Raw genomic sequence first — 12,739 nt, 5'->3', positions numbered from 1 at the left:
CTCCACACCCTGCTGCCACCCTCCTGGTCTTATCTGTCTAGCTCCAGATGGGTGTGGGAGGTAGCATCAACTTGAATTTATATACCAGATGCTCAATGGGTTAGTGATGTCCTATGACTTGCAGGAGATTACATGCCCATGAAGGGACAGAGCTGACACTCAAAATCAGGATCTTCTGTTCCCATGCCCATCCCTGGATAGGGATGGGTCTCATGGGAATAGCACTAATGAAACAAGAGAGGAGATGGCCAAGAGATGAGGATGTATGTCATGTTATGCTTAAGTGAAATTTAATTTGTGGGTGCAGGGCTGGGAATTTCTCAAATGCAAGACAGAGTTTCCTTCTTTTCCCACGAGGGATAGCGAGAAATGTGCAACTGTTCTTGACAGAGAGGAAAGGTCTTGTTCCCTTGACTGTAGGCCCTTTCTTGAATGAAGTAGGAAAGGTGATACAGATGATTTAGTGGGCCTGTCTCATGGCATGTTTTGAGAAAAGGTCTCATGTATTCCCGGCTGGCCTCAAACTCTTGCAATCTTGTGTCCACATCCTGAGTGCTTGGACCGTAGGCGTGAGACACCACATACATGGCTGTCATGTTTTTATACAGGTTGGCTATTACCAAAGAAGGAAGTGTGTCTTTGAGATGTGAATGGAGGCAAAGGGGTCCTAGGGCTCAGGCAACTGCCCTCCTACCTATCCAAGCTCATTCATGGCTAGGCAACTCACTTTCTCCCTAAGTCACATTCCACCAACCAGACGCTGGCTTTGGGAGATGAGGCCCGTTTTCTAGGCCAGATAACTCTGCCTGAAAGGTGCTGTCCTTAAAGTACTGGAAAGTTCTTTTACCCTATGAATGGCCACCCAAGGCTTTCCACTTGGTCTCGTGCATGGTCTTTAGCAGACATTATTGAACATGTCCTCTAGAAGCTCTGGAATCTTAACTGAGAGGCAAATGGAGAGTGGTAGAAGATTTAAACGTCCTCTTCCCCGATCAGGCAAACCCTGTCCTTCCTGAGGACCACAGACCAGGAAAGAGTCTTTTTCAAAGATTCTTTCAAAGACATGAAGTGTACAGGAGAGGATGAACATGGGCAGACCTTACCTTCCATCTCTGACCACAGCCCCCTTTCTGTCCTTCCCCCTGCAGTAAGAGCAGTGTCCAAGGCTTTTCCTGTCAGCCTTGTTTCCTACCCAGAAATCAGTGAGTAGGAGAGGTTTGTGAGCTCTCCTGACCACAGCAGCTTCCGCGTGGCTTGAGCCCATGGGGTCACAACACAGGCATGTGACCTGCTGAGGACCTAGGAGACTGGCACCCCTGTGTGGTGAAATTGAACCCTCTCAGACCCTGTCCTGAATTAGCTGTGGCTAATTCTCCATGTCAGGGATTCACGTGGCACCAAGTTGAAAAGCCACCACAAACAGCACTGGCAGAGGGCTCTGCCTTTCGGCTGATGGCTCTAATGCTCTGCTGTGCCATATTTCAGAGCACAAAACATTTGGCTCCCCAGCAGTGATGACTTTCAGGGTTAAGAACTCTTTGATGTCCTGGCACCTTATACAATCAGAGAATGGTATAGACAGAAAGCATGATGAATGCCAAGGTCCTCGGAGCACAGAATGCAGAGGACTCTGACCAGGCTGTAAGCAGGCAAGCAGTCACTCTGCTTTTAATCCCAGTCAAGTGACTGCTCATAAGACTTTAGTAAGTCTCCACAACTGAAACAAAAGCCCCAAAGGGCACCAGACTTTTCTATGACCGTAACATAAGGTGATTAACAGAAAGCCTCACAATCAGCCCCAGAGAGATTTAAAGATAGGACACAGCCAGACACTTTATCGAGGAGAAAAGTCCAGATCACCACACACGCAGGTGGTGTGTGCAGGCTGATAAAACATGGACTTATTTGCCAGTGTCAACCACTGGAGGAAGAGAACCAGAGGACTGATGTCTCTTCAGTGTCCTGACCGGGTGGGAACAGGCTGTGGCTCTTTCGGCCCCTGACCTCCTCACATGCAGAGTCTGCTCCCATCTGACCAGGTCTCACCAGTACCCTGCCTGCTGCCTCCCATCAGAGTGCTGCAAAGTAGATTTTGTTTCAGTTTCGTCTGCATCTATCCTGAAGTGCCGCCCAAAGACTCATGTGGTAAATGGGCTTGGCCTTCAACTGCAATATCAAATCATTGAGAGGCGACTGTAGTATGAGCATGGCCTTAATCAATGGATTAATCAAAAAATCAGTTTATAATCTTGATGGTGTCCTTTGAAGGGCAGAGACTTCCAGAAGTAGGGCCTAGTTGGAGGAAGCAGGTCACTGGGAATTTCACTGTATGCTTTGGTTCATCTCTCCCTCTCTTTCTCTGCACCCACCCTTTCCCCTCCATGCGTGTGTGCTTGTATGTAATCACTTGGAGGCTGAAGGTTGCCACTGGTGTTGTCATAGCTCTGTCAACTTTGGCACAGGCTAGGGTCACCTGAGAAGGAAGTCTTGATTAAGGAACTGCTCAGCTCCAGCTGGCCTATGGACATGTCTTTGAGACATTTCTTGGACTGCTAATATATATAGGAACTCCGCTCAGCAAGCCCTTTGCCCACTGAGCCGTGTCCCCAGTCTTTAGGCAGTACCTGCCTAAGTCAGCGTATTTTGAGTTTTTTTGGCTAGATGCTTACCACTCAAAGGGTAACTCACAGACTTGTATTGTTGGCACCCCAGGAAGGCTGGAGGGAGGGTTAAATCCTGGCAGTTACTGCTGAGTCAGAACTGAAATTATAACCATAGCCCCAGAAGATTTCTGAGTGCATTAATATTTGGGAGACGTGGATTACAACCTGTGGTGGTTGATACTGGCTGTCACCCCAACGGGATGTAAGATCACCTAGGAGACAGACTTCTGTGAGGAGGGTTTCTAGACTTGGTCAACTGATGTGGGAAGACCGACGACCCAACTGTGGGTGGCACTATTCCGTGGGCTGGGGTCCTGGACTGAGGAAAAATGAGGAAGCAAGCAGAGTAGTAGCATTCATGACTGTGGGCACTATGCGACCAGTTGCTGCACACGGCTGCCCTCATGCCCTCTCTGCCATAATGGAGTATAAGCTGAAATAAATCTTTCCTCCCTGAAGCTGCTTCTTTTCAGGTCACAGTTGTAAGTAGGATAACTAATACAGACCCCAAGGATGGGGACTCTGAGAGGATGTGTAACTGGTGACCCCTAAAAGCCCCGCTAGAGAAAAGTGGTCTAAAAACCCTACAGTATCCACCTCTCTGCCTTGCAGGGACACAGAAATACAGATTAACCTGAGGTTCAGCCTCTTTTCCCTCATAGGATCACTTCTGGATAATTAGCAGAGGACCTCCCAGCAGACCAGGCTGTGCCCAAACAAACAAGTCATGCTGAAAACTATACTGAAAACATATCATTAGGTGTGCAGGACACCTGTAATAGACCCAACCCCTAAAAACATGTGGATTATCAAGAAGAGAGGCAGACCGACAGAGATACTGAGCTGGGAGGTGGAATTTGAGGGTGGTTAGGACTCCCAGCCCCAGTTGTCAGACAGCTCTGAGTTGGTTTTCTCCCAAGTCTCAGCATCCCTTCCTTGGCGACAGGCAGACAGTGGTTGGCTCCGGGGTGAACCTTGGGGAACACAGGTGCACAGAACCCTGAGATCTTGGTCAACTGGATTTTGGTATGTGGCTCCTCTACAGGTGCCAGAAATACACTCTGAGGAAAGAAGACAGAGCAGTGGCTGCCGTGGCTGCCCTGCTCTAGCGCATCTTTTTACTCACTCTAATCATCTCTGCCACATAGCTCTCTGGTCCAGTGTATTCCGTGGAGTCCTTCACTTTCACCAGCACAATGAAACACAGGTAGTGCCACATGTTGTGTTCCTCCTTGATGTGCTCTTCAAAGGTGACAGTCTTGTTGTCAAACTTGTCTCTTTCCAAGCCTAAACAAGAGACAGGACATCCCACAGTCCCGCTGAGCAGCCATGGTACAGGAAAACCAATACAGCTAGTTGTCTTGATTTATCTGCAGGCAGAGTTGGAGTGTTTGGGCCTTGAAACACACTTTCATCATGATTGGAGGCCACAGACTGTGAGTCCGACTCACCAGGGTTTATTTTATTTTCATGTTTTGTTTTGAAACAGGGTCTCATGTAGCCCAGGCTGGTCTCAACCTCACTTTGAACTCCTGGCTCTCTCCTGCTTCAAACCCTCAGGTGCTGGATTTACAGACAGGCAATACCATGTGCAGATCCCAGATGGGTCTGAACACCCTGCTACTTGCTAATGAACAGTGAGGTGCTTTGGTTGCCTCATGGGTGCATGGGAGACCTGCCTTCCAGACACAGGAGATCGGTGAATTTACACTTCCTTCTCCCAGGCAAATGCCAAAATGCAAACACGACAAAAAGAACTTTAAACCAATTTCAGATGCTGGTTGGTAACTATATTTTATAGAGGCTTGTGCTAGCCATATGAAATTAGAGTTGAGTAAATAAATATATTTCATGCCATTACCATTAGTGGGATTTGAATTCCTTATGTTAAAAAAAGGGATCACAAATATAGATCATAAGGGAGATGATATAGACACTGTAAAACTGAATTAGAATTAGAAATAGCCATGAAATTAGTATACATGAAACTAGAGAAACAGATGTGCATATGTGTGGATCCATTTCCACATGTCTCCACACACGAACAAAGGCATACATGTATACTGGGCCATAGATCTATAGCGTAGAACTGGCGCAGTGGCTGCCAGTAGGAATGAGCACTTAGACACCAGCTATTAAACGCCCATTTCACTATGAACAACTTAGCGCATTTGAAGAAATGACTGATTGTATAGGCTGGGTGAGGGAAGGCGAAAGTCTGAGACCAGAAATTCTCTTTTTTTTTCCTTTTATTCTTTTTTTTTAAATTTTTGTTTTTTTTAACTTTAAAAAAATTCTTTATTAATTATACTTTATTCACTTTGTATCCCCCCTGTGATTCCCTCCCTCCTCCCAATCCCTCCCTTCCTCCACCCTCTGCACGCATGCCCCTCCCCAAGTCCACTGATAGGGAAGGTGAATTCTTAAGTGGCCAGAAAAATATGAAAAGAACAAAAAAATTATAACATGACAGTACATAGAAGCCAGCCTGAAGAGTTCTCCTTGGCCAAATCCAGGGTAAACTGAGCATCAAAATGTAGTCAGTACAATGGCACATACTTCTAATCAACCTAGTTGGGAGGGTGAGGCAGGAGGATCACAAGTTCAAGTGCAACCTAGGCTACCTCAAAGTTAAGATGCTATCTCAAAATTAGTGAACTGAATAGATAATAATGGAAAACAAATTCTTGAAGCAAGAGTCATCAGTGAATACTAAAGCTGGGGATGAAAGTTCAATACGAGGAATATTGGGGTTAGTTACAACATTTCTAAGCATTCTGCCATACAGTCACTTTATGACGGAGGAAACATACCAATTATGTCCTTGTCCAAGTGATCAAAGTGAGTATCAACAGTTTTCAGAAGAACTGACTTAATGTGCCCCCAGTATAGTATACTGAGAAGGGTAGAAAAGCATGTCTTTGATACTCATATAAAAAAATGCATCAGCTCAGCTCTACCACAAAGGAGCTTCAGAGAGACTCAAACTGAGGGACGCCCTACAAAGCAAGAGCCTTTGCAAGAGCCGCAGACATCCTCAGGAATGTCTGTGGAGTTACGGGTCTGCAGGCAGGATGCTACACAGCCCGGGACTTGCAAAGGGCACTGCTAGAGTGAAGGGTGAGGTTTTCAGTAAGACAGATAGGCTGATAGCTTTGTCTTCATTTTAATTTCCCAATTTCAGTAGCTTTACTGCAGCATGTAAGAGAAGGTTCTCGGCATCAGCAAATACATTCTGAAATGTTGCAGAACCAAAGGGCACTGTGTCAGCCGTTGACACTGAAATGGCTCAGAAATACTGGGTGTGAGTGTGCATGTATGTATAGGAACAAAGCAAAGAAAAGCCAGGAATAAAATCTGGGGGACTCTTAAGAGCAGGGAGAGAAATCTTTGTACTAGTTTTACGACTTGTCTGTAACTAAAATTATACCAAAGTAAAAAGCTTAAAAAAATAGGTTTTAAAGAGGCTAAAAATTAAAGAATTTAAATGTTGAAAAGAAAAACGTTCACTTTTTAAGGATATATACCGGGAAGGAATTCATATATTTAGTAACCATATTATGAATAATCCTGAATGATTACTCAGCTTCCAGATTCCCACGTGATTAGTTTGAATTTACATATATTTTCCTATAGTTATACTTTTAGCGACATTTTTGGTGCCCGACGAACCTGTTTTTATGTTTTGAGACAGGGTCTCATATAGCAAAGGCTGGCCTTGAACCCATGATCCTCCTGGCTCAGCCTCCTCCTGAGTGCTGGAATTACTGGTGTGAATACTTGTTTCTTGCAGCAGCTCCCTACTTAGCCTGCAGCGTGACTGGGGCTATGCCAGGACCTTATCTAAGTCCTGACTCCTGATTCTCAAGGTGACACAGGTAAGTACATGAAAACACCACCCACTTCCCAGGTAGGTAAAATGGTTCGGGGAGTGTAAATGATTTAATACAGGGGCATGGCCATTAGCAGCTGAGGTCAGGCCAGAAGCCAGGTCTGACGCACCAAGGCTAAGAGACCTTTTTGTTTCTTTCCTTTAAAAAATAGATCTATCTATCTATCTATCTATCTATCTATCTATCTATCTATCTATCTATCTATTTTTGGGGACAGGGTCTTACTATGTATCCCTGGCTGTCTTGGAATGCGCTCTGAAGACCAGGTTGTCCTCAAACTTACAGAGATTTGCCTGCCCCTCCTTTCTGAGTGTTAGGATTAAAATATAATTACACCATCAAACTCATGGCATTTATATATGTGTGTGTGTGTATATATGATAAATAAATAAATAAATAAACAAAACCTACTGAGTCCATTAGTGTTGCTTGTATGTATGCGCATCTGAGTTCAGGTGCCTATGGAGACCAGAGTTGCTAGATCTCCCGAAGCTGAAGTTCCAGGTTGGTGTGAGTCACTGTCTGATGTGGGTGCTGGGAGTTGAATTTGGGTTATGTGCAAGAGCAGTGCGTGCTCTTAACCTCTGAGCCATCTCTTCAGCCCTCCTCCTACTCTTTTCTCTGAGACAGTATTTTACTAGGTAGCCCCGGTTGACATGGAAGTTGAATGAGGACAAGCTGGCATTGAACTCCCAGCAATCATGCTGCCCGGGTGCGCAAGTGTCATGATTACAGAGGGTGCCACCGTGCCCAGCTCTACATGGTATTCTTCCACTGAAGCCTGGTCCTGCCAGTAGAGACGACATTCTCAGGCCAAAGCAGGATGACAGCTCTCCTTCCTAGTTGACTTAGAACTGGACCATGGACTCTCAGGATGCCCAGACACAGGAAGAATGTGAGATACGTTTGTCCTAAATGTGTGGCCAGACTTCTACTCTCCAGAACTTAAGGCCAACTGGCATCTACTGCACACAATTTATCAGCTTTCCAGATACTTCCCAGCAGAGAAAAAGGCCAAACAGAACCCTGCTGTTTGCCAAGGGAGGGCAGGGATGGGACAGAACAAAGTGAGTGTTCCAGCCCAGAGCCTGTTACGTACCTACTCTATCACCACGTGTCCATGTGCTTGGCCATGCTAGCCAGTGGCTTGCTTGCCCAAGTGGGGCAGATACTCACCACAGATGAAGCACGTGGTTTTTAAGATCTCTTCCTTCTTCTGCTTCTCACTCCTCAGGTCAGCAAATGTGTCAATGATGACCCCGAAAATCAGGTTCAGGACGATGATGATGACCATGAAGAAGAACAGGAGGTCATAGATCACCCTCGCAGCAAACAGAGGTTCCTGTAAGATGAGAAATGTCACACTCAGGCACTGCCCTCACTGCCCTTTGCTCTGCAGAGGTCAGAGCCCAGCTCTGGCTGGACAGTTGTCCATTTGGGCGGGAACGACACTGGGCATCGGACACCGCTGGCTAAGTCTCTGTTTAATCCCCTGGGTCTATACTGTGAATTCTCCAGTTGCTGGGAGAACACAACAGGGAAGCTTCTCTAAGGATGCTGGGAAGGGCAGACCTAATGTTAAAGCTGACCTGTGTCAAGGGAATAGGAAAACCCAGAGTTGTCCTGGGGTTGTTCACAAGCCTTAGTGGGTGCATGGGGGAGGGGCACTGACTGGCTTCTGCACAACGGCTTGTCACACTCCCAGCTCGTCCTCCACACTGACAGTTTACACTCAGCACCACCACAGTGCACCCCCGCCGCCCACCCCCACGCACCCCTGTGCCCTTTCCTTCCCTTGGGATCCGTTTACCTCTTTGGATGGCTTCCTGAGCACATCTCCTACGCCTCCCCCACTTCGCAGCCCGTGACTCAGAACAGTGACGATGCACATGAGCAGCGTCTCACACGTGTGCTCCTTATCCTGTTCCGTTTCTTCTGCAGGGAGCAGCTCTGTGAGCAGGGCGAGTCAGAACACAGTTAAGCCGGGTTGGCGGGGGGAGGGGGAGGAGAGATACTGTGATTCTACAATGATGGTGCCCAAATGCTATCTCTCCAGCTGGCAGGCCCAAGAAATAAAATCAAGGAAGAGTCATATGTGTGCTATCAGGAGTTGAACAGTGCTGTTCCCATTTCTAATCCCTGTACACTTCTCAAATCACGTCAGTATGTCCTTCCTCTACGGAGCTTCAAATATCCCTGTTGCTACACTGTAGACCTACCTGCAAACACAATACTCTTTGGATCTGCCAGGTTCCCAACTGGGCATGTTGGAGGACAGAAGCACTGCTGGTTCTTAGAGCAGAGCCATGGCATTCATAGCTTTACCTTAGAGGCTCTTTATCCCACTTTGCAGCCTGCCTCTTCACTGGCTGAAACGCCGATCTCTCTCTTATCCTTTTGTTTTCATTTATTTTGTATAACCAGACACTGAACCCAGGCAGGGCCTCACACGGGCTAGGCAAGTGCAGCACCCTGCTGCGGCAGCTTCTAGGGTCTTTTTTAATGTTTCGCCGGCTTGACAGAGATCCAGCGGGACCAGTCCTTTCCTGGAATCACCTCTAGCTGCTTTCCTTGCACATGGCTGTTCTTTCTCTAAGGAGTTTTACCAGTAAGCCTTTAGAACACCTTCCTCTCCTTTGCCTAAGAGTCCTTTGTTTGAGGTGCAGTGCCTTTGCCTCAGTGCTCTCCTGGCTGCCTATCTTCTAGATGGCATCCTTACCGAAGCAACATTTGGTTTGGTGATCACTCATTCACCTGCCTCCCTTCCTGCTCCACTGATATCTCCCATGGAGCCACAAGGGCCCTGTCCACAGTGGGCGCTCAAATACTGGCTGACTGCAGTCAGCAGCTTGCTTCTTCACATGTGGCTTCCTTTTATGTGCACACCCCGACCCCACCACTTCCAACTTTTCCCTCTCATTGCTGGCCTTAGTCCTGAGCAGTCCTTTAATCTGCTTCCCACACCACCTGCCTCACCTACGTTGCTGAAGGACTGTGATATTCACCTGGGGCTGGTGGCCATGTGGTCCTACCTTCCTTGGGTGCAGGAGAGGTGCAGTTCTCCCCCGTCTCCACCCTGCACACATCAGAGTACAGGAAATCGTTTGCCAAACTCTCGCCAGTTTCTGGGAGAGAGAAGGGAGTTTTGTGATGAACAATCTGGCAGCATATGGTTAAAATGTTTGAAGTCCCCAGTTCACGGCTGATTAAACAATCCTTTACATAAATAACACCCTCCAATCTTGCATATAAATTCAAAGCACAGATGCAATTTACACTTTTATTTGGTGAGCTGGATGGGAAAAAAGCCAGAAATGTCAAGTTTCTGTAGGCTTCCTAACAGTATCACAGTTAAATAGCACCTCTCCAACTTTAAAGACAAACAGCTGAGACTCTAAGAGAAATACTAGTGGGTACACAGATTCCAGCAAGCTCTGGATCATGTCAGCGCAGGAAGCAACATGGGCAAGAACGGAAGCCCAAGGCCCAGGCTCGCCAAGTTCAGAAAATGAAGGTAGCTAGTATTAAGTGCCACTGGGTGACAACTGAAGGCTGAAGTTCTACATCAAGATGCACAACTGGGGGAGAAGGCAATAGGTGCACAGTAGGTCTAGTTTGTCCCCAGCACACAGTCAGCCTGACTACCTTTAACCAAGTGCTTTTCACTAAGTACTGGCAGCTACTCTGAGAAAGATGACTTCAGCATCATCTAAATATTGATCACTGTTTATCATTTACAAATAGGAAATCACGTCCAGTTTTGTTACATACAGGAGCTCGTTGTAAAATTTGATTTTTTTTTTTTTTTTTAAATAGAGCCTCAGGGACAGCCACTGCTAGCAATGTGTGGGTCTGTCTGTCCACATTAAATATACAGAGAGTCAACTGTATGTAATCCTAGTACGTGGGTGGTAGAGGAAGCAAGATAAGGAGCTCGAAGGCATCTTTGGCTACAAGGTGAGTTCCAGCCCAAGCTGTATGATGTGTGCTGTCTCACAAAACTCCAAACACAAAACTAGAGGTATGATCTCACTACTATTATTTTGCGTTTTCTCATGTTATCAGAGTTTGTCCATAAAGGTTTATAAAGATTCACCCTATGTGTGGGGTACTCTACCCCACAGACGAGGGCCACAGTCCAGTGAAATGCCCTGTTATATTTGTATTGCTCGCAACTTCACACTGCAGTGAACATTTTCCTAGATATGGCAGCTTTTACACGCACTCAGCAGGTTTTCCCCAGAAGTAGGTTCACTAAGTCAAGGGGACACTTTCACTGTATCTCTAGTCAAAATGCTATGTGAAAAGGTTGTGCTGGCTGAAAATATGGCCTTAGTACGTTATTTTGTTTTTTATGTTTTTGAGACCTTGCATGTAGCCTAGGCTGGCCTCCAATTTGCACCAATCTGTCGCCTGAGAGTATGTGCAAGCACACGTGGCTCCAAGGAATAAATTCAACGAATGGGGCAGGCACTGGCCCTTACAACACAGTATTCAGCATCACCCTTTGGATAACATGAGAATGACCTATATTCATACTTCATACTCTGGCGTTAGAGAGCTATTTGCCTGCTAATGTCATGTCTTTCCTCTAGTCTGGTTATAATCATGTTAACATTAAAAAAAATGAGAAGAACCCAAACCTACCTGGAACAGCTGTTTCATTGGGCAACCTGTCTACTTCCAAGATGAAATCATCCTTGAAGAACAGATAACCCACTATTGAGAACAGGTAAACCAGGATCAGAGCCAGGACTGCTGTCAAGATGATGGACCGTCCATTGCGGGTGACACTTTTAATGACATTAAGCAGCGTCTCTTCTCTGTACACTAAGTCAAAAAGCTTCAAAAAAAGGACAAGATGATAGAACAACAATTTAAGTGTTTAGATTTATATCAGCATCATTTTCTCTCTTGGAAATTCAGAATCATTCTATGTTTTCAACGTGTAATACATTGCCTGTCTTCACAGTGAGAACTGAGATGGTAAAAATGAGGAAAAATTAACATAGAGGAGGGGATGGCAATCAGTACTAACTTCGGACAGCACACAAAACAGGTTAGAGGTTCTAGAAATAGAAACAGGAGTTTCAGAGAGCAAAGCGGAGTGTGTGTGTGTGTGTGTGTATGGAGTAATGAGGGTCTTGGTATTCATCCATTTAGAATCTAATTTCTGAGCTTCTTCAAAGAGCCAGCTACTCTGGTACCTGCCTCCAGGAAGGCCAGGCATGTCACAAGGTAGCCATAATGGTTCTCAATCTGTGGGCCACAACATCTTTGACAAATTTCTATCTCCAACAATACTGCGTTATGATTCATAACAGCAGCAAAATTACAGTTATGAAGTGGCAACAAAAAAAATTTATGGTTGGGGGGTCACTATAACATGAGGAACTGCATTAAAGAGTAGAAGCATTAGGAAGGTTGAGAACTACTTAGCTAGTGCCAACTGCCAGATTTCTGGGCTGCTGAGGCCCATACCTTGGCTTAGCTACGGACAGTTAATGGGATCTTGGGCTTTGTTCTGTCCCCAGCTCCTAGCCTCAGTTTCCTCATTTGTAGACTTGAAGATGGAGGGTTAATATGAAGAATAAGCAAGCATTTATATGTCCACTGCTTAGCATACAGGCATACTTATGTGTTATGCAAGGACAGTAACTGGTAATCACTAACTTCCTGATGAAGCATCTGGAGCAAAGCCACATAGTATGGTTGCAAGGATGTCCACAGTGTAGACATACCAGGAAGCTGAAGCCCTTAACTTCCTCCCCTAGTATAGGCAAGACCCCTGAAGGACACACTGGGTTCATAGGTTAAACCTAACCCCTAACCAAGGGACATGCTCTTGGCAGGAAGTTGGCTTCATGAGGAAGGCAGGATCCTTGAAGGTCCATGTGGGCATTAGAAGATGACAAGTAGATTTCCATGAAGTATAGGCAACCATTTGGCTGGGAAGGAACTAGAAAAGAGCTCTGGGATAACTCTTGGAATTAGAAACTTCCATTGTTATTTTTAAAGATGGCGGTCTTCCTATGCTGCCCATGCTGGCAGCAAACTTTTAATCCTCCTGCCTCAGCTTCTTCATCATCTAGTATTATAGGCACATGCTGCCAGACACGGCTGAGGCTTTTTTTTCCCCTTAATTAATATAGCCTTTATCCCCATGTCTAGACAGCTCTGGAC

General features: G+C 45.9%; 1 protein-coding gene across 1 annotated transcript in view; it reads right to left on the bottom strand.

The window, feature by feature from the left end:
* The window catches only part of Itpr1 (inositol 1,4,5-trisphosphate receptor type 1), a 324,501-nt gene that overhangs the window by 21,146 nt on the left and 290,616 nt on the right, over positions 1-12,739 (bottom strand). The window contains exons 56-60 of the mRNA XM_060383882.1: positions 11,204-11,399; positions 9,589-9,681; positions 8,367-8,506; positions 7,733-7,898; positions 3,790-3,950 (exon numbers count right to left, since the gene is read on the bottom strand). Of these exons, the coding sequence (XP_060239865.1) occupies positions 3,790-3,950; positions 7,733-7,898; positions 8,367-8,506; positions 9,589-9,681; positions 11,204-11,399 (756 nt within the window). The remainder of the gene's footprint in view (positions 1-3,789; positions 3,951-7,732; positions 7,899-8,366; positions 8,507-9,588; positions 9,682-11,203; positions 11,400-12,739) is intronic.

The sequence above is a fragment of the Meriones unguiculatus genome, chromosome 5, assembly GCF_030254825.1.
Source record: "Meriones unguiculatus strain TT.TT164.6M chromosome 5, Bangor_MerUng_6.1, whole genome shotgun sequence".
In the NCBI taxonomy this organism is placed as follows: Eukaryota; Metazoa; Chordata; class Mammalia; order Rodentia; family Muridae; genus Meriones; species Meriones unguiculatus.
This window is presented reverse-complemented; position numbering and strand designations above follow the sequence as displayed.